Genomic DNA, 21,719 nt, shown 5'->3' with positions numbered 1-21,719 from the left:
AAGAATTTTCTCTGGGAAAATTTTATCATTTTAGCTTTTCTACTTAGGACTACGACTAATTAAGCTTGCTGATGCTGTGAGAAAAGGGGTCTCAGCTCAGGTTTCTGTCTGTGGATGTCTATGGAATTCACACCATTTGATGAAAAGTACATGCCTTCTATTTAGAGTTGCCCTGGACCCATCAGAGCTCAGCATGGAAGCTTCCTTCTGGATCCCATGTATCCTCTGATCTCTGTACCGGCTATGCTTCCCTGATTGCTGTGCCTGTGTTTTCACTGGTCCCTTGCTGTCGAGACTCTGCGTGTAACTTTAAACAAATTTCACGATGAGATTTCCCTGCTGTTAGTTCACTGCTGCTTTCAACTTTGGTTTGCTGTCGTCAAAGATTATACCGTACGATTCCAAGTCTTTCAAGTTGTTGAGCTTCGTTTGTCTCGGTCTAGGATATATCTTGGAGAGCGCTTCATGGGGACATGAAAAAGTGCTCTTCCATAAGCTGATTGCTGTAGATGGATCAACTGAGTCTTGTTGATTGCAGCATTTATGCCTTCAGTGACTTTGAAGATAGGAGACCTAAGCCAAGCCTACTTGTTGCTAAAAATCACCTTGAATTTTCCCGTCTTCCTCATCTCTCCAGTTTTAGCTATTTGAGTTCTGGGTCTTTGTTGTTTAAGGCATATACAATTTAGGACCTTTGTTTTCCTGGTGGACTGGTCATTTTACCACCTAATGTCCCACCCAATCCTTCCTAAGTGGTTTTTTCTGTGTTTTACGTTATGAGCTGTGTGATATCTGCACATAGACTGTTTACTGCATGGTTTCTTTTCTTCCATCGATTTGCTTCACCTTAGTTATAAATGAGTTTGGAGTGAATTTGTTATAAACAGAATTTATTTGGGAGACATAGTTATTGACTATGCTAGGCTCTGTGATTAAACTGATATATTTAGAGCATCAGTTGATGCCCTAAAGATGGGTAGGATGGAAGTAATTTATGATTTATCTTCTCCTCCTTTCCTATGGTTCTGTTTATTCTATTTCTTTATGTGACTTGAATATATTAAAGAATTATCTTGATTTGTCTATAGTCATTTTTAGGATCAAAATATATTGTAGACATGTGTGAAATCCTCAATGAATTAATAAAAACAGACACATTCTTTAGGTTGTTCCTTCTTAATTATTCAAGGTTGTTTTCATTTTGGGTTCAAGAATTTCTTTTAGATGTGATTTTTCAAGTAGGTGACTGTTAGTTAGTACTTGGTGAGCTATCAACAAATCATTTAAGTTTTCCTGAATTTGAAATGTCTTTCTTCCTCCTTCATTACTTAAAGAGAGTTTTTCTCAGTATAGAATTTCTGGTTGTTGTTCTTTCAGATTCCGAGAAGAACACCTTTTCTTTCTGTCTGTCTTCTGACACAAGGGCACTTACAGTCAGTTTCACCTCTTGTCTAATTGTGCCGTGTCTTCCTGTAGATTTTAGTACACTCATCCTAGCTGAAATTAACATTTTTGAATCTATGAATCTTTTTCTTTTGCAAAATTTGGGAAGTGTTCACCTATTATTCCTTCTACCAGATAACTAATGGTCAACCCCTCTAGATTTCACTCTCTCTGTAACCTGACGGTAGGATTCATCCCTGCCCCAGGTTCCTGGGAACTAGCTGTTTATCGGTGTTTTTAGTCTGTTTGTATCTGTGGTTCACATGTATGATTCTACTACTCTGTCTTTCCCTTTCCTAATTACCTACTGACACTGTCACCCTATTAGTGAGTCTATTCAACAAGATTTGTATTTGTTAGTATGTTTTCTCAGTTCTATACTTCTACTTTCTAAAATAACTTCACTTTGTTGGGTGGCACTTTTACTTACTATTTGCTTTCAAAAGATTTTTCATTTTTCAGTTGATTAAACAGATTTATGACATCTGGCTTAAAATCCTTCTCAGGTTATTCCAATATCTGATCAACCTCCCTGCTGATCTGGTCAATTATCTTTCCTCATTTTAGTTATGATTTTGGTGTATTTTCACTGTCATTGGGTGATTTTAATATCATTCCAATAAGAGGCTCTGTGTCCCGTTGACGTTTTTTAAAATTTGAAGTCCCCAAAATTGCTATGAGTTTGAATCTATCTTAAAATTACTACATTCCCAATGAGGCCTGTCAGTAGCTAAAGCAGAACACAGGCCACGTCCGTGTTTGTGGGAAAAGAGATTAGTTAGTGGTGAGGAGGTGTTGAGGTGGCTCAGACCTGTCAAAAGTTCCCACATGGCCCTACTGGACACCTTTTAAGCTCCTCAAAGATACAGGCCAGCATGAGCTGAACGTCATCTGGACCCTGTGAAGATTATGACTGTCATGTGGACTATTCACATAAGCAAACCTATGCAGAACATATATTCTTTGACTTTCTTGTGACCAACATCTTTTAGTAAAAATATATATTTAACCAATTTCTTGATAATATAAAAAGAAAACAAAAGATCAAAGGGAGATGACAAAAAATATTCTTACCTGTTTTGAGGACATTTCACCAAATAATGTCTCACTGTAAAAGGAAACAGAATAATAATTGGTAAATACAAGTTAGCTTGGCATTACCTGAAAGGCAGGGACTCAGATCTTGCTCAGGTAATAGGGCTGCACCAGTCAACTCGTGGGTCTTCTTATCTACAACTTTGGGGGAAATCATGACAGAGACCTCAGAGGGAACCCCCAATGACTTGATATTATTTCAGTCCTGGACTATATATCAGGTATGAAGCTACATATTCCAGACATCACACTATTCATCTTTGTCCAGGACAAGTTGAGTTGCATTTTATGCTAAAGAGTCGTGGAGTGGTGAAGTCCTACAACTTGTGAGTTCTGAGTCATGAACACAGCCTTTTGGACCAGATGGGACAGGCTATCTCTCCTTAGAACCATATCATTGTTAAATGGGCTTTCATTATGTGGTTAATGTTCTTTATAGTGTCAAAAGAACTTCTTAGATGGTCAGATATGATGTCGCAACACTTGGAGACCTGAGGAAGGAGGATCTTAAGATCAAGACTTGCTTCGGGCTGTAGTGTGGCTCTGTTTCCAAACAAAATACAACAACAAGAGGTCCTTAAGAAACAAGTCTTAGAGCAAGATACCTTTCTACAACGGCTCTCTTTGAAGCAGACTTCTATCTATAGTGGAAAAATTAGAATATATGGGCACCTAATCCAGAATGTGTCTGATCTAAGAGTTGAAAAAGCCAGGGGAATTCCTGAGTTGTGTGATAAATGTTTACATGGCCAGCCCCAGTGAATCCCACCTTCTTGATCTGTTTATACCTATGTATAACATCTCTTACCTCATGCTAAATAGAACTTGGTCACATGTCTTGCTTAGATCCAAGGCACATTAACCAATGTACCACAAGAAGGTGCATAAAAAGTGCCGTTATCTGAGCCTTATGACAGGCAGCTTTTCTGCTACCAGCTATCCTGTGGGCCCACTGGAGTATGATTCCCCACAGGGACAGCCTTAACCATGGTAGCTGAGGTCCCAGAACAACCAGCCCCATCCAATCCCCCATCAGACTGCAGCTGCATGAATGATGCTGGCTGAGAGCAGCAGCGGAACTGCACAGCTAAGCTCAGTCTCCCAAGCCAACCTGTGGATGAGCAGATAAGATGGCTGTTTGACGCTCTTAGGTTTGGGGTGCTCTGCCATCCAGTTAGCCAGTGTAAGGTCCAGAGCAAGGCTGTCAGCCTGAAGAGCTAAAAAGATATATAAACCATCTCTCCAGTAATGTCTAAACCCTACCTGCATTCCGTTTACTGGGCACCTACTATGGGCTAGATGGTTTATGGACGCAACACTAGCAACATAGTATGTACTGAACGTTCATGTTTATGGCAGTGTTGTAAACTGTATATGGGTCAATAGACTTTAGTATCTGGCTTGTAAATCCTAGAACATGCTTGGTTCAGAAAGGAAACAACTTCTGGGTTATCTTGCAATGTGTCTGAGATCTGACTATATTCTTTTTATTCTCTGCTTGTAACATCATATTTTCCACTTTACAAAGCCGAGACATGCTGTCTATTCATGGGGACTTATACCCCAGACACCTGACACAGGGAGCAGCACGCATGGATTGGCGTGAAGCACCCTTGTCCACTGAGACTCTGAATAACTCACAGCTTAGTAACTAACTCAGGAGGAGGGAGTTTCCGATGTTTTGCTTCCAACAAGGATTGAATAATGACCAAATCAAGGTGTCAACTGGCAGCACGTTAAACAGCATCTTTGCTGCTGGATTTAACCCCTAACATATGTAATTCAAATGCTGTGCATGGTATTGAGTAGCTTATGAAAGAAAACTCCATCTATTCTTGCCCCCTTTGGTATTGAAGGCGAACTCCCCAAGTTCACATCTATTAACAAAACAGGAATGGGATTGATGGAGAAATGCACCCTAAGCAAACCCTGAGTTCTCATCTCCTCATTTACACATGAGGATAAACATATAAAGTAAAAATAAAAATCTATTTCAATAGAAATGCGCTTCTGATAAAGTTTTACTTTGCGCTTATTAATTATTTATCTACACAAATGATCCATTTATGTTTTCGCTGTTCTTTTTATAGTCCTCTTCTTATAACAATCTTTTACCACCCAGACCAGAGAGAAGGGAATGGAGAAGTCATGAACTCATATTTGTGGGCGTGTAACGCACGCGCAGGCAAGCACAAGAGTTGCTCAGCACGGCAGCTATGTGAAAATGGATAAAATTCCGTGCAACAGCGGATGAAGGGAAAAGGAGGCAAGGACAAGAGGCATCCCTACCAGTCGTGGCTTCCGTGCGAGGCCTTCTTCACCCCCCACTTCACAGACTGCTTTTTACTTCCTTCATGGGGCGCTTGAAACCAACAGGGCTGGTGACCGAAATCAAGAATACACAAGGGAGCCTGATAGCCGTGCACGCCTTTAATCCCAGCACTGGGGAGGCAGAGGAAGGCGGTTCTCTGTGAGTATGAGGCCAACCTGGTCTACAAATAAAATTCCAGGACAGCCAGGGCTGTTACACAGAGAAACCCTACCTTGAAAAAAAATAATGTGAGCAAAGTGGTCAAGACCATGATAGTGATACCCACTAAAACAGCTGACTTGAGCTAGTGGGAGCTCACTGACTCTGAACTGACAGCTGGGGAACGGGCATAGGACCAGATAGGCCCTCTGTATGTGGGTGACAGTTGTGTGGCTGGAGCAGACTGTGGGGGCCATTGGCAGTGGGATCAGGATTTATTCCTAGTACTTGAACTGGCCCATTCTCTCTGGAGGGATACCTTGCTTTGCCTAGACACAGGGTGGGAGGGACTTGGTCCTGCCTCAAAGTGATGTGTGAAACTTTGTTGACTCCTCATGGGAAGCCTTACCCTCTCTGAGGAGTGGATGGGGGTTGGAGAGAAGGTGGAGGGAGTGGGAACTAGGATAGGTATGTAAATGAGAAAAGATTGTTTTTAAAAAATGAACTAAAAAAAAAGATTTATTTTTTGAAAAAAAGAAGGATACAAAAGGACGTGATGGAGTGATAGCCTTCCAAGATGGCTATTTCTGCCATGCTCTGGAGAGCACCGCCCTTGAAACAAGTCATGTTTGTAAAGAAAACACTGAGAAGTCAACAGTGCGTAAAGTGGAATACCAAGGTCATGGAGTTTGAAACAATTATTCAGGCAGCACGCGTTCAAAACTCACAGCTCTAGTCTCCAACTCCAGCTTTACAATAAGCTCTTTCCCAGCACTCAGGAGGCAGAGGCAGGCGGATCTCTGTGAGTTCGAGGCCAGCCTGGTCTACAAGAGCTAGTTCCAGGACAGGCTCTAAAAAAAGCTGCAGAGAAACCCTGTCTCGAAAAACCAAAATAAATAAATAAATAAATAAATAAATAACCTCTTTCCATTGTTCGTGTGTTGTAATGAAAGACTCGAAAGCACAGAGAGGGTCGCAAACTTATCCACGGCCACACAGCAGGTGTTATGGACCAAGCTGTGTTCCCTCCAAAATCCACATGTTGACGACCTAATCCCCAGCACTTTGTTGATCGGACTGCCAATGGATATAGGATCTTAGAAAGAGTTTAGTTAAAATTAGGGTGAGTTCTAACTCAACAAGATTGGTGTCTTTAGAGCAAGGGACCAGGCCACAAATGCAGACGGAAAGCTAGGTGACCCATAAGGGGAAGACTCCAAAGAGAGAAGCCCCAGAGGAAACCATCCCTGATGCTACAACACTTCCACCTCAGGCCTCCAGTGTCCACGACAGTGAGGCCATGCAAGTCCTTAGTGCAGCCCAGTCCGTCCTGTGACAGCAACCCAACAGCAAGTGCTTCCAGGTCACCGGCAGAGTGACCTCTGTACCTTCTCTATGCCGAGAGCTGGTGTCACCCACAGACAGACGTACTGAGTCCCACAGAACCTATGGCTTGGAATCACCATCCATGCTGCAGCTGCAGGTGGCCGAGCAGGGCGGAGACCTGGCAGAATACCAGGAGCTTCCGGGTTTGGGGAGGTGGAGTCCAGGGGCAGGGAACAGAATGGGGTAGATAGTGGCCAGGGGTGAAGAGGCAGGCGGGAAGCTGGGGAACCTCCCCCAGGGTGGGGGAGTGGCTAAGAAGGGCCACCAGCCTGGCGGGATGTTCCAGGAATACGTTTGACAGAGAACCACGAGGTCTGTGCTGCGTGGACCCTGGGCTGATGGAGATGGGCCGCCAGGACTACAGGTCACTCCGGGCAATTGTAAGCTTTTGTGAAGCGGATGTCCCCAGAGTCCCCCATCACTAGTCATAGCAATATGCCAGTCATATCCGTGTCCTAGCTTACCCTAGACTCCGAAGAGACAGAGCCCACACAGCAAGGGTTCAGGAGTGTGTGGGAGGCTGCCCAGGGAGACAGGACCCCCTAATTATGGTACTAGCTCTAGCGGTTAGGAGCCCGGATGGAGAAGAAGCCCATGGGGTGACTGAAGCAGCAATCTTCCGTCACTGCCTCCCGGCACCAAGTGTGTTTATCCTCAGAGATGAAAACACAAGATGCATGGTCATGTTTGGGGCGATCTCCGGAGGTTCTGGAAGAAAAAAACAGTGCTTCTCATCCCTCTTGAGGAGACACTGTCACTAGCCTCTTCCTGCCAACCACCATTTTCCTCCTCAGTTCTCACTAGGTTCTCACTGCTCAAAGCCACCACCGGCGGCTAAGCCCCCAAAAGTGTGTCGGGCCTGAATCAGGCTGTGACTGCTCCAGCCGGGTCTCACGGTCACCCCCTTCGCTGGAAGTGGGAAGACAAGCTGAAGAAACCACACGCCATCTCATCCGTTCCACTGTAGTGTTGGGCACGCCAGTGTGTGTCTGACTACACACACACCCACCCACCCACCCACACACACACACACACACACACACACACACACGCACGCATGCACGCACACACATGCATGCATGCACACTCTTTCCCTTACATTCATTTTGGTTTCCTAGGCCTTGCAGAGACCCTGTCAGGCCTGTGGGCGGTTTTGCTCTGCTCACAGGCTATCTCCTCTCACAACAAAGCAGCCCTAGGACGGGATCTCCACCACACCCAGGATCATGTGCGCAGAGAGCGTTTCCTGCCCTCTCAAGTCCCCAGAGGGAGCCCCGCATCCTGGGAAAGCACAGCCTGACGTCTAGGTCCAGTCCACAGCCCTGCCTACATTTCCCAGGAATCAGGGCAGGTTGCAGCCCTCACTGTGCACAACACTGTCCTCTCACCATGTAGAGCCCAAGAGCTCCCACCTCCAGGAAGCAGACATGCCCAAACAACCCCTCAGGGCCACTGCAGCCACCAGGATGCTGTCACCTGTTTCTGTCTGTGTGTTAGCCTTAGCAGTGGGATGGCCAGCATGATAACAGAACCTTGTGACCAGGGAAGATAAGGCCATCACTGGAGAAGGTACTTGTTTACAGTTATATCTGGAATGTCCCCAAGGGCTCAGGAATTAAAAGCTTGAGCATTGTCTTAGTCAGTTTTAGCTCTCAACTTGTCACAGACTAGTCACCTGGAAAGGAATCTCAATTGAAGGATTGCCTAGATTGGCCTGATTTATGGGCATGACTGTGGAGAGTGTCTTGATATTTTTAGATTGGTGTAGTAGGACCTAACCCACTCCACCATGGGCAGAACCATTCCCAGGGCAGCTGGTCCAGCGCTGTATCAGAAAGCTAGATGAACAGGAGCCCGTGATCCAGATAGCAGGCATATTCTGCCATGATTCTCACCATCTTTGGTTAGGAAGGAAGTGAGTTCCTCAGTTGAAGGAAGTGCTATGTGAAATACCAAGTGGGCGTGTCTTTACATTCCAGCCTTTAGTTACCCCCCTAACTTCACTCAATGTTGGACTGTGACTTGGCATAGCAAACCAAATGAACGAACCTGGTGTCCTCCAGAGCTGCTTTTGGTTAGAGCATTTGTCACAGTAACAGAAATGAAACTGAATGACCACCAACACGGAAATGTTTAGACGTAAGGCCTTGGGGGAAGGATTGGATCACAAGGGTTCTGACGTCATCAATGACTCAATCTGTTAGCCGGTTCGTGATTGGGTGATGAGATACTGTGCGGTGATGGAAACTTAAGCGGTAGAGCATGGTTGAAGTTGTCTTATGTCATGTTTCTGACTCCCTTCTCCCTTCCTGCTTCCAAGATACCACAAGATGAGCGCTCTGCTCCCTGCATGCTTTCTGCTATGAGGGTCCACCTCCCTGAGCATCAAAGCCATGGGGCTAAGTGATCATCAACTGCAAGCTCCGAACTGGGAGCCAAAGGAAACCTTTCCTCCGTTGGGCTGCCATTCCTCAGGATTTCTCCAGTCACGGAAGGCTGTCTAACAGGATTCCCGCTCTGCTCACACCCAGGACACCCACAGTCCTGAATGAAAAGAGGAATATTCTTCCTGGTATACAGTTGGGAGATTTGTGGGCTCAAAAATAAGACTTGCTTCATAGATACAAGAATTTGAAGGTAGGCTCTCAGGGCAGAACTCTTAAGGAAGCTACCAGGAGGTTAACAGGCTTACAAGGGTAAGATGGCCTCTTTTCCACCATTCTCAGCGGGCCTGTTCAGAACCAGTAGGATGAAAGCCTAAAGCGCGGGGGGGGGGGGGGGGGGGGGGGGGGGGTGTGAGGTTGACCTTGGGGCTACCACCTATCTGTGACTCCAGACTGCTGAGCCCTTTGACCTCTTCAGGTCATCCTTCTGGTCTCTGTCACCCCAATCACCTATTCTGTCTTCTGTGGTCTCTTCTCCCACCCCAGTCCGGCTATGAGTGGGACCCAATCCCTAGTTCCTTTTTTCTTGTACCTCTGGAGGAGAAGCCCATAAACCCTTTGGCTCTTCCTGGCAGAGAGACACACAGGGGAGGGATAGGTTGTAATGAGCCTTGGATTGTCCAGTCTCTGGTCTTAGAAGACAGACTGCAAATGGGAAGGAACAAGAACTCCCTGTGAAGACTTCAGATGGTAAGGAAAGGCTGCCACTGCTCCTACCTGGCTCTAAAATGCCTTACAGACTGTACTTTTAGAAGTTTGAGCACAGAAGGCTGGGGGATCACTGGAAGCTCCCTGGGCCAGCAAGACTAGGTGAGCTCCTGAAAACCTTAGAAACCAGTGTCCTGAGAAAACAGCAGAATTCAGAGCTCAGTCCTGGACCCCAGGACTGGTGTTCTCCAGAGTGACCCAGCTAAAGGGGCCCTGGGATCAGGTCCTGGGCACCATAGGCACTAACACAGAGCAAGGACAGGGATTTGTGCTAGGGGGAAGAATGGTGTATGCTTGTGCTGGACTGGTAACACATGGGTACAATTAGCTTCCCTCAAAGCCCAGCTGGGTGTCCTGGAAACATAGCTGAGGCAGAACAGCAGCCAAAAAAGCTGGCCTGTTGCCCTTGGTTTGGGAAGAGCCAAGAATGTTGCAGGGTCCTCAGGAGTGGGTCTGCTACTCTGATGTCCTCTGTCCAGATGTTGCTGCAGGAACCAGAAAGCACTGTTGGGTAGGAGCAACCTACAGACCTCAGTGCTCCGCATGCCTACAGGAAGGGCCGGCTTCCACAACCATGCATGCAAAAGCCCAAGCAACGTATTTCGAGGAGAAAAAACCCAAACCAACAGGCTCACAGCAGAACCCCACCCCCACCCCAGTAAGAACTGGATCCTCTTCAAACCAAACACTATTCTCAGCCCTTATATTTACAGTTTGGCTTTCGTCAAAATGATGCAAATTTGTTATAATTCAAGGCATGGGAAGTGAGACCATGCTATACAAAGTTGACAAGTGTCATTGGTTTTTAGTATCTGAGGGTCACACAATCATTTGGACACATGTAGTATGACCCACAAAATGCTTAATGGTTCTCAATGAGATTCACAGCTAGCCCACAACAGGGGCCACTTCTTGTAGGATACCCTGGCCAGGTAGTTGCCATGGAAACAAACCAGGATTCCATTAGCCCAGGGCCCTTGTAGTCAGCCATCAGTTATTCCTGAGTTACCTGTGGTAACTGGGCTGTAACCCTTCTTTCTCCCCAAGCTGGTATCTACCTTGTTTCCAGTCTGAGAGTTGGGAAGACGGCAATACTGGGGGAAATCACCATCACTCTGCACTCTCTCCTCTGCTAATAGCTACAGGGGCTGCTCTTTCATGGATCTGCCCCACCCCTCCCCCCTCTGCTGGACTGGTCTTCCAGTGTCTAAAAACTTGATATCCTTGAACTCAGGACACAGAGTATCAGAGCTGGAAATACTCTGCTCAATGGCTTTGGTATTCAAGGAGAATCCACCAGCTGGGAACAATCTGGATTTGTTAAGGATAATTCTGTTTATGGTACTGATGAGAACTATACTTAACTGGCAGAGGACAGGGGTGCTGGACATGTAGTAATAACACGGTTCACAAATGATTCATCCCAGTTTAATGACCTTCTGAAATTCACATGATAAATCGGAAGAAATCTATTCAAAAGATTCTAGAACCTAAGCTCATTTAATTTAAATAAAATGTCTCTAAGTGCGGTTTTGCTCCCTTTTAATATACTATGGATGCTACAAGGGCCCACAAACCAAGCATGTGGGCTTTGTTATGCACTTTCCTGGAAACTGTACCAGCATTTTTTAGGAAGATCCCTGCCCCTGCAACCATGCATACTTGTTTCTGTCGCATGTACATCAAGTGTGTTATTGAGTTTTTATAGCTGTGGCTAAAATATCTGGAAGAACACTTGAAAGGGAAGAAAGAGTTCCTTGCTCATGATTTTGTGGCCCCTTGTGCTCTGGCAGAACACCATGGAAGGGGCAGCAAGTGACAGAGACTGCTCTTTAGTTCTTGGTGAACGAAAGCAGAGAACGAACCAGGTCAGGGCCAGTGATGAGAAAACCCCAAGAACTGATCCCAGTGACCCACCTCTTTCAGCTACGTGCCACCTTCTGAAGTTCCCAGAACCTCCCAAGACAGTTCTGTCAGCTTGAGGCCCAGCCTCAACCACATATATCCTGGGTGGAGACATTTTATGTCCAAACCTTAACGCCATGTCTTCAAACACATCCCATGCAGCCTTTAGGAATCGCCTAGAATAGACTACTGTCCTCTCTGAAACTCAGACGTATCAAAAGATGTACCCGGATCCACAGAGCCAGGCAGATCCGTGTGGGAAGAACCTTACTCACAACCTCCCTAGAAAACTGGAGGAAAGGTCCTTCATAAAGGTCATCCTCAGATGAAAAGTGGGGCATTTGAGATAGAGCTAGAGACTGAGCCTCGTCTCGGCCACTACCTACTATATGGATACTATCACGCTCTCTGTCTCATGGGGGTCATGCAGGCCACACAAGGACATGGAGGTATAGAGCCATATGCCTGAGCTATAACAGATGCTCACATAATGCTCTTAACAGCTGAGGAGGGCTTTAGATGCTAAGCAAAGGAGGTCACCTTCAAGCCCACCCTGGCAGGGGATGATGATGTCATCATCCTCATTCATTGAGGTCTCTCTGTGAGGTCTGGGGGAAGATGTCAGGTGCCCCTGTGTGTCCAGTCTGCCGTTCTTGGACTTTCTTTGATTCCTGGGTCCTGCCTGAAGTCCCACAGGGTGGGCATCTCAAGTCTGCCCAAGCCCTGGTGGAGCTGCCCTATGTACACACCCGGCCTAGAAACTGCTAGGGCCTTCTAAGCTCCAGCAGCTGGAAGCAGAGCAGCTGGGAAGCAAATCTGTTTGTTCACCATTTGTGGAGCATCTGTCATGAGCCAACTCCCAAGGAGGACGGGTCACGTGCATGGACTCTGCCTCACACAGAGTTCTCTGGAAGGGGGGCAAAGGGCCAACACCGCGAGCAACATTTGCCACAAGCTTGGAGAAGAGCTGAGGACCATGAACAAGGGAAATGCTGGGACAATTTTGATGGGGCGGCAGATGCCGTGGAGAAAGGTACCCAAGGGCAGAACAATGAAACACAAGTCATGTGGGAAACACTCAGGCTCTCGTGGAGGAGAGCTGGCCTGGACCCTTGGCTCCCTTTCAAGGGCTGCATGCTGTTCTCTGCTCCCTGTCAACCCCATCTAGACCCTGGAATCTACCGATGGCACCTTTGTCTTCCATGCTTGCTGGCTTTGGTTTAACTTCAAGGGGAAAAAGCACCCAGGGACTTCTGTGCTGGAGAAGGGAGGCTGAGAATGCAGGATCCTTGGGCCCTCTTGTTGTCCCAACTGGACATCGGCAGAACTGCTCTTGGGTACCACTTCTCCCACAACAGCGAATTCCTGTTGTTTTATTTTATGTGCCTGAACGTTTCGCCTGGGTGTATGTCTGTGTACCATGTTCATACCTGGTGCTGGAGGAGGCCCTGAAAAAGTATCTGATACCCTGGGACTGGAGTTACCGACATGAACCGTCATGTCAGTGGTTAGAACTGAACCTGGGTTTTTTTGGAGGAAAGTGCTCTCAGCTGCCACACGCTGTGACAACAGCAGCTCCTCCAGGTTCCAGACCCTCTCCTCCTCACCCGCGAGGGACAATCTCCCATGGTATCAGCCCCTAGATGCCCATCTCTCTTCCTGCTTTCCCCAGTCTTGTCCACTCTGGACATCCCCTTCATAGCTGTCACTCAGTTTCCCTGTGAGCACAAACAGAAGCTAGGTCTTCCCAGATTCACAACCCAGGGCTAATAGTGACAGTGATGTATGATTTACTCCTGTGTCACCAGAGATGTGCTCAGGGCTGTGAGCATCGCTCCTTTCCCACCTCTCAGACAGGGGCACTCCCATTCCTCAAGTCTCCATGAGGAAGGAGGGGGCAGAAGCTGGGTCCTTGGCTGCTAAGTGAGGAGGTGTCATCGAAACTGGGCTCTGTCTGTCTTGGTCACCTCTGAGAGCAACTGTGTCACCAACTGGTTATGGAAATTCTGCGGCAGGGTGTGCACGAGGTGCATTCAGAGGGGGCTGTAAAGGAAGAAAAGCTTGAGGAGGCCCCTAGGAGGGAGGCAACACCCTGGATAAAGGTCCACTGGGCCATCCTTGGAGAAGAGACCAGAGGCACACAGCGGGCAGGTTCTCGGAACCTCTGGACCTGGGAAGCTGAGCTTAGAAAGAGAGCTGGACTGTGGCTAGGATCGACAGTGTTTCTAAGGAGATAGTCGTGGATTGCAGTGCCTTGGAAAGAAAGCAGGAGAGAAAGGACTGAGGACAGACTCCAGGGATCAGGGACACTGACAGGAAAAGAAGAGGCCCCAGACAGGGAAAGAACAGAGGGAGACTCTCCAGGCCCACCTGCCTGCCAAGAAGACATTTGCAAGTCTCTCCATTCAGATACTTGGCTCCCAGACTCACTCTTAAGAGGGGGAGCCAAAATGCAGTGCCAGGCTGCTCCAGCCACAGCCCCCTCGGGGTGAATAACATGATAGTAGTTAAGGGACCCAAGCCACAGGAAGGCAGAGATGTGCGGAAGGGGAATTTAGCTGGTGTGACAGAGCTGAGTTTATTTCAGCAGCACCTGGGAGAAGCAAGTCTCGCTCACTTCGCTGCTTTCCGGTTCCAGGCAAACAATTACTGACCCAAGATGCTCTCCCACCAAGGTGATACTTTGTCCGCTGTCTTCCGCCTGTGTGTGGGTGGCTACCCATCCCAGACATGACCTTATCTGTTTCCTTACCTCTAGATTTCCTCTTGTGAAACACAGACTGCCAGGCGATGACCAGGGTGAAGAGCAGAACGCTGAGGATCCCCACACAGCACACAAGGACGGCATACATATAGAGATCTGAAGGGCACATTGTCATAAACATTAATTCAAAACAAACCACAAAAAGGATTTCAAATGTAAATTACAAAGATTTTTTTTGGAAAAAAATGCACAAGAAGAAAACGTCAGATCTATATCTGAAGAGTTCTTAGACTTGTAATCAGAGGTGTTCTCCCTAAAACCTTGATGGTTAGGGACACAGTTCAGAGATAGGGCACCCACCCAGAATACATGTTCCATCATTAGAAAAGGTAAATCTGATTCGCTGTTATTGAAAACTCATGAGGAAGGTGAAAAGTCAAGTTGCAGATTGGAAAAGAGGATTTAAAACCAGAGCTCCAAACAGGGAGTACTATCTAGCGTACGTCAAGAGCTCTCAAAAATCAACTCTGAAAAGTCAGCAAAGAATCCTCCCTGGAAAGTGGGCAAAGCATGCAGAGACATTTCACCAGACAGAATACCGAGGTGGTAAATAAACACATGAATATATCCAACTTGCTCAGTCATGAAGATATGTAAAAGGACGCCACAGTGAGACTGTCTACATACCGTTCAGAATCCTGATAAGGATTCACCTAAGTTGGGCCACTCCAGCTGGGCTGCTAGTGACTGAAAATGGAAGTGCTATTTTGGAAAATTGAAGAAATGAAAATAGTGAATTCTTTCTTTTTTTTAAGATTGTGTGTGTGTGTGTGTGTGTGTGTATACAAGTACCTCCTGTAAAGACCAGATAAAGGCATCAGATCCCCTAGTTACAGAAGGTTGTGAGCCACTCTATGTGGGTGCTAGGAACTAAACTCCAGCCCTTTGTAATAAGAGCAAGGGCCTTTAACCACTGAACCATCTCTCCAGCCCCCTAAATGATTGTCCAAACCATCTGCCATGGGCTACTCATTGTTTCTAACTTTTCCCCATGACAAAGAATTCTAGGTTGAGTATTCATAAATGTGACACTTTGTTCCTCTCATAGTATGGTCTAGGTTAAGTATTCATAAATGTGACCTCATTCATCTCATATTATGTTCTCAAGATTTGAGTTTCTAGAAGAACTTCAGAGGCAACAGGAATGCTCCCTTGCAAAACCCTTGGGCTCTGGAGAAGCAGACAGATAATTATTTCACTGAAAGAAAGTCAGTGTCCCCGGGTGGCGTGTTGTAGGTGTGGCAGTGGATGGCTTCCAAGATGCAGGTGACCAATCACAGAGAAAGGAGAGAAAACAGACTTACACATTCAGGTTCTCTTAAGTCTCCTACTTGATCAGAGACCTTGGGAAGCTTGGCAGAATCCATGCCTGGAGTCAGTAAGCCCTTTCATGTTCTTAGAGTTTGTCCACAGTTTTATCTAAGCTAGACTGAGTAGATTTCTGTTTCTGGCTACTTAGAAGATTGAATTGAAAATTAAGCACAGTTGTTTCTCTGTGTCTCCAGTTTCCATATCCACAAATCCAATCAATCATGTACTAAAACTATTAAAATAACAACAGCAACCTTGGGGCCTGGTGAGATGGTTCAGTGGTTAAAAGTATTTGTTGTTACTCTTGCAGGCAACCTAGGTTTGGTTCCCAGGACCCACATCACGGCTCACAGTTGTCTATAACTCTAGTTCTAGAGGAGCCAGCACTCTCTACTGGCCTTTGAAGGTACTGCACACATGTGGTGCATAGATGTACATGCAGAGAAACAGCTATACACACAAAATAAACATAAGGAAAGGAGGCAGTTTGAACGAGAATGCTCCCAGAGGCCCGTATATTTGAAAAGTTGGTCTGGTCACAGGTGAGGGAACTTTTGGGAAGGATTGGGAGGTGTGGCTTTGTTAGAGAAGGTTTGTCTCTGGGAGTGGGCTTTGAGGTTTCAAAAGCCCACACCATTCCCAGTTAGCTCTTTCTACCTTGTACTTGTGGAACAAGATGCAAGCTCTCAGCTATTGTTCCAGTGTCATGCCTGCCTGCCTGCTGCTATGTTCTCCACCACCATGGTCACGGACTCCAACCCTCTGGAACCACAAACCCCCACATTAAATGCTTTCTTTTATAAGTTACCTTGGTCGTGGTTTTTTGTCATAGCAACAGAAAAATAACAAAGGCAACAAATCTTTTTTAGAAACTGACTGCATCGAACAGTAGACATTTTTCTTGTCATACTTGGCTAAATAGCACAGTATTAGGACTATGTATGTAGCACAGGCATTGTACTAGTATCATATGTCATCTAGAGATGAAGACATGCATGGCTTATTTTCAAATACTACAAGAGTTCTTTAAAGCACTTGCAAACCCATGTGTTTTTGGTATCTTTGGGTTGGAGAAATCATGGTACAGAATCCCCATGAATACCAAGGGAAGAGTATAAGTATCGGAAGTACCACGGGACAAGGAGAAATACTTGTTTTTTTGTTGTTTGCTTGTTTTTCTGAGACAGGGTCTCTTAATGTAGCCCTGCCTATCCTGGGACTTGTGTATAGAACAGACCACTTTTATTAGCACCTAAGAAAGTCAGTAGATGGGTGGACAGAAGGAGGGCTCTTCTGTGAGGATCCTGGAGCTACAATGGAAGCAGAGGGGAACTGGAGGGAGAGTTCTGAACACAAGAATGGAGCACTGTGGGATGGTTCCTTAGTGCATCCAATGTTGGACAGAAGCAACCATGGGATCCTCCCCCCACAGAAGCTGCTGGGAAAACCCTAGTGGAAGCCAGTCTACAGTGGGTGGAAAGTCATGGGGCGTGGGGAGGTATTTTGGAAATAAGAGTGGCTTCCCCTGTAGTAAAGTCCAACTGCTCTGTCCAGGGACACATCTGTCCTCGTCTCAGTTCATGGGCTGCAAGGTCGGAATCCTTAGGGAGGACGGGTTTGTCCCTCTGCTTCAACATGTGAAACTCAACAATAAGACACATGGATTCTGAGAGAGATAGGCCATTACCAGCTAAGGTCACAGGTCCGAATTAAGGACAAGGAACCAGGATACAGGACAGTCCCAATCCTGTGACACCACAGCCAGTCCTGATTTAGTCATTGTTGAGCAAAATACTCCAGGAACTTGGCTGGCATGGGGGGAAAAGTGTTAAATAACTCAATTGCCTTGCTGGACCAGACAGAATTGGGGCAGATGGAGACAAAGCCTGCCTCTGAGGGAGTCCGGTGTCAGGCCTGGTGAAAAGGCAGGGTAATTTGACTTCTATTTCCTTCTTGGATGAGAGGAAAAACTGGCTTGCTAAAGTTTTTATGCCTCACAATAAAAGCATCCTCACCCACCAGTCCATGCATTCATATGCTCTCTCTATGGTCTCCAGGCTAAAGGGACCAAGAAGGAACAAGGCTGCAGGTAAACCCTCAGGTCTGCCACTCCTGCCAGATTTCCTTGTAACACATCACACACATCCGGGGCCTGCTCTCTCCAGGTGGGAGGCAAAGGACTCAAGGTCTGGTTGTGATTGCTGATCTCAGCCTAGAAATGGTGAAGAGGGAGCTGGCTCTCCACAGGCAGCTGTGACTGCAGAATCATAGAACATCTGCCCAGTGTGTGATGCTCCACTGCTCCACCAAGCATGAAGGCCTTGGGGGCAATGGACACTCGCCAGTAGGCACCATCTACCCTCATGCGGGTCCTAATGCATGAGTGTCAGTGGATGCTCTCTGCTCGGCTCTGTTCTGCTCTTGGAGCTATGGGACCCTTATAATATGCCACTTCACAGGAAGGGAAAAACTGCACCCTGTCTTCCCCAGATCAGGGAGCAAGCAGTGCTGAGAAGTTCTGATTTCATCTCCTATTCCAAGCACTTCTTTTCCTGCACAAAGGAGGGTGAACCTGCCACTGTCCCTAGGTCTCTCTGTCAACAAAAGTTAACCCAAAGCCAGGGCCACAAGATCAGAAGACTCCAGGGTCACCTTTTCACAGAGACAGCTCAGTTGCCTTGTGCTCTGGAGGCTGGCATTCTGTCCTGGTGTCATGCTATCCGTACCCTATCGTGTCTTTTAATGTTTTAAAAAAATAATCTATTTCTAAAAGATGGCTCAAAAAGTTTCAAAATCGAGCCTAGTCATTGACTATTTGAGCATTGTTTGGAGAGTAAAACTAAAACTTTAAGCCTAAATTCAACAATATCAGCTTTTAAACAGCTCAAGGGAGGGAGGCTGGGTGTGTAGTTTGGTCACAGAATGCTCATGGCATGCATGAGGCCCTAGGTACCAAATGGGTATAAATAAAGGATATGAATAAAGGAATGAATGACCACGTAAGACTGTCCAAATAAATAATAAAATAAATGAATAAATGGGTATATAAATAACAAAGTAAACTACTACTTATACCTACACACCTAACAGCAATATCTAATATCACGTTTTAGTTTCCAAATCTGTTTGCAATTTTATTTTTTGTCTGGACTGCTAAAGACATCACTGTCATTTTTAGACAAGTGGCAAAAAATCCAGGTCTCCTCAAAGCAGATGGTGGGACCAGCAGGCTGCTGTTACTGTGCACACCACAGGGAGACCAACACAGGGTGGCAAGGTTCCTGTGCCAGCTCCTGCCCATCCTCCCAGACTGCCAAACAAGTCAGGCAGGACAAAGACACCTGTTGCTTGGCAACAGAGCAGAGTATTCAGTGCTGCTTTGAAACTGAGTGACCCCAGCATTACTTAGTCCTGCCAAGCACCGCCCCATCCCAATTCATACACACACACACACACACACACACACACACACACACACACCACATTTCCAGTTCTAAGGCAAACACCTAGGGAATAGCTGTTTGGCAATAAAACTCTGTGTACTTCCACTAGTTTTTAATGCAGCCTGTAATACCATCTTGTTCAGGGCAACATACCTGAGTGATGGCCCTGAGGGATTTTAACTCGCTCCAATATCTCATTCAGAGCCCTGACAATCAATGCTTGTTTTGTTGGGCAGGCACACAGCCAGGCCCAGCTAAGCCCCAGGAGGATGGGTATCTGTCCACAACCCACATTGAAGCTCTTCCAATCAGGAACAAAAGGGCAAAAGGCCTGAGATCCTTTGCCAAAGAGTTTCAACTACACTCTTGACCTTGCCAAAGCCATGGCGGGTTAAAAATGCAGAACACAGGGACGTTGCTACTGTTGCTGCCTCCAGTGCCATGACCATCACAAGCAACAGCAGCAGCACAGGGAAAAAAAGGCATGGAAACTGCTGCCCTGGGGCATGCATGGTGCATGGTGAGAATACCAGCTCCCAGTCTTTGATAGGATGTGATTGTCTCTACTGAAATGGAAGTCCATGCTGGAACACAAATTGCACTTAATGTCTACATCTGAGGAATTATAAAATGTTGACATTTATACAAAGTATCTTTGAAATTCAAATCATGCTGCAAAGTGTGTCAAGACTAACTGCTATAGACCTTCCAAATGGTTGTTGTTGTTGTTGTTATTGTTATTGTTATTATTATTATTATTATTATTATTATATCATTGCAGTTTTAAAATATGGTCCTGACAACCACCCCATCAAAACCACCTCACACTCCTGTGAACACTTGACTCCTGGTGTGACCATCAGAGCTGCAGAGGCAGAGTCAGGACTTCCTCTGGCACATTCTCCTTAGAGAGTCCCACAGCCTTCCCCGCATTCTCTCCCATCATAACACCAGGGTTTAAGACAGCTTTGGAGATATGGGGTAAAGCTCAGCCAGGTTGTCTCAATCTTACACAACCGCAATAAGAAGAGAAAACCTTGCTCCTCTGTCCTACAACTTCCCCCTGCGGGAAGAGAGCCACTTTTATCTCTGGCCACAAGGAAGCCAAATGAGAGGCAAAGGAAGAGAGCTAGAGACTGTTTTGCTAGGATAGTCTTCAGATACAGACAAAGGCAACTGTATATATAGTGTAGAAGAAAATTCCAGAAATACAAAGATTCATTATTGGATAAAAGGTGATCTGAGAAAAAAAGAAGAAAGAAGAAACTACTTACAACTATAAAACTAAATAATAAGTCCTGGCAAACTGGGGATTATGTCACAGTGTATGGATTGCCAACCACAATTAGAGTTGAATTTTTTTCAAAGAGATACAGTGTCTGTCTAACACACTATGGAAAAGGCTGCTTTGAATTCCTGTGCTTTCCCACAAGGCTGGCTCTCCTTCTGCCACCTACTGTCTTGTTTGCCTCCCGGGTGGGAGTAGGCACACCTCTTTTTCATCCCTGTGACTAGCTCATTCCTCATCAATCAACCCAAAGGCTTCACAAGACAGAATCCTTCCCAAGGTCCTGCCCCTGTTGACAAGCCCTGTCCCCTGATCAAAGGCTCTGACAGAGCACTTAGAGAGCATGATGTCATTGTTTATGGTCATAATCCTCTGTGATGACCATTTCTCTACTGTCCTTTCTCTGGGGCAGAGACCAGTAAGCTCCCAACTCTTGGCATTTGGGGGCAGAATCATTTGATGGGGAAAGGGTCTTTTGCATTGCCTCTATCTCCAAGTTGCTAATGTCATTCCCACACTTGAGGTGATCAAAACTGTCTCCTGACATCAGCAAATGTCCCCTACAGGGGCAAAAGCACACCCTGTAGAGAACTCCACTCCAGGACTCAAACTTGAATGTATGCCAGAGGCTTGCATTATACAAAGTGTCTCAGAGATTCAAATCATGCGGCAAAGTGTGTCAAAACTGGCCACTACCGTCCTTCCAAACGCATAGGGCACCACCCCAGAGTTCAGCCTGAATTCATAACAAGCTCCCTGGTGGGGCTGCTGCCAGGAACCTTCTCTCAGGTCGTGGCTCCTAGCCTGCTGCGTGCTGGACCTGCTGCGTGCTGGAATCAAATGGGAGGTACTAGTATGTTTCAACTAAGTCAGAATCTCCTGCAAGCAACCTTGTTTTTAAGGCTTCTTGATTGGCTCTGCCATAGGGTGAACAAACATTGTTTGCAGCTTTCAAACTCTTCTAGACCCCCAAGCTTTTGAAACAACTAAGAAGAATTAAAGGTCGCTTCAGTAGGCATATTCTTTAATTTTACATCACTTGGAAGTCCCTCCTTTGTATCACCCAGGAAAGGGATTCAGGGTGCGGGTGGGGGACAGAATTGGGCAGCATAAGGCTTCACACCACTTTCTCTACTAGGGATTCCCCTATCACTCCTGCAAAGATCAGTCTGGGCACATGACTGGATACTATGAAACAGTTAAGGAACTAGAATCCTTGTTTTTTTCCTAGTCCCTTCTTACTGTCTGGAAACGAGGCTGCATCAAGATACCAGACTTACCTTCAAATAATGACCAGGTGGCTTTCTTTTTCTCAAGTGATGGATCTTCAGTAGCTTTGAGAGAGATCACTGGAAACATAAAAGAGACAGGACAGAGTGACACACAGCACCTTACAGTCCTGACCCGCTATAATCTCCAGTGGGGCCACGTGGTACCAATGTCTCTTAAATTTACAATGTCC

The 21,719-nt window shown here is 46.2% G+C and overlaps 1 protein-coding gene across 1 annotated transcript in view; it reads right to left on the bottom strand.

Annotated features, from left to right (window-relative positions):
* Positions 1-21,719, bottom strand: part of Vstm4 (V-set and transmembrane domain containing 4) — an 84,353-nt gene that overhangs the window by 34,193 nt on the left and 28,441 nt on the right. Inside the window, exons 3-5 of the mRNA XM_038349771.1 lie at positions 21,538-21,606; positions 14,204-14,311; positions 2,518-2,551 (exon numbers count right to left, since the gene is read on the bottom strand). Of these exons, the coding sequence (XP_038205699.1) occupies positions 2,518-2,551; positions 14,204-14,311; positions 21,538-21,606 (211 nt within the window). The remainder of the gene's footprint in view (positions 1-2,517; positions 2,552-14,203; positions 14,312-21,537; positions 21,607-21,719) is intronic.

Source organism: Arvicola amphibius, chromosome 12 (assembly GCF_903992535.2).
Source record: "Arvicola amphibius chromosome 12, mArvAmp1.2, whole genome shotgun sequence".
Taxonomy (NCBI): domain Eukaryota; kingdom Metazoa; phylum Chordata; class Mammalia; order Rodentia; family Cricetidae; genus Arvicola; species Arvicola amphibius.
Note: the sequence above shows the minus strand (reverse complement) of the source record. Positions and strands in the feature narration are given on the sequence as shown.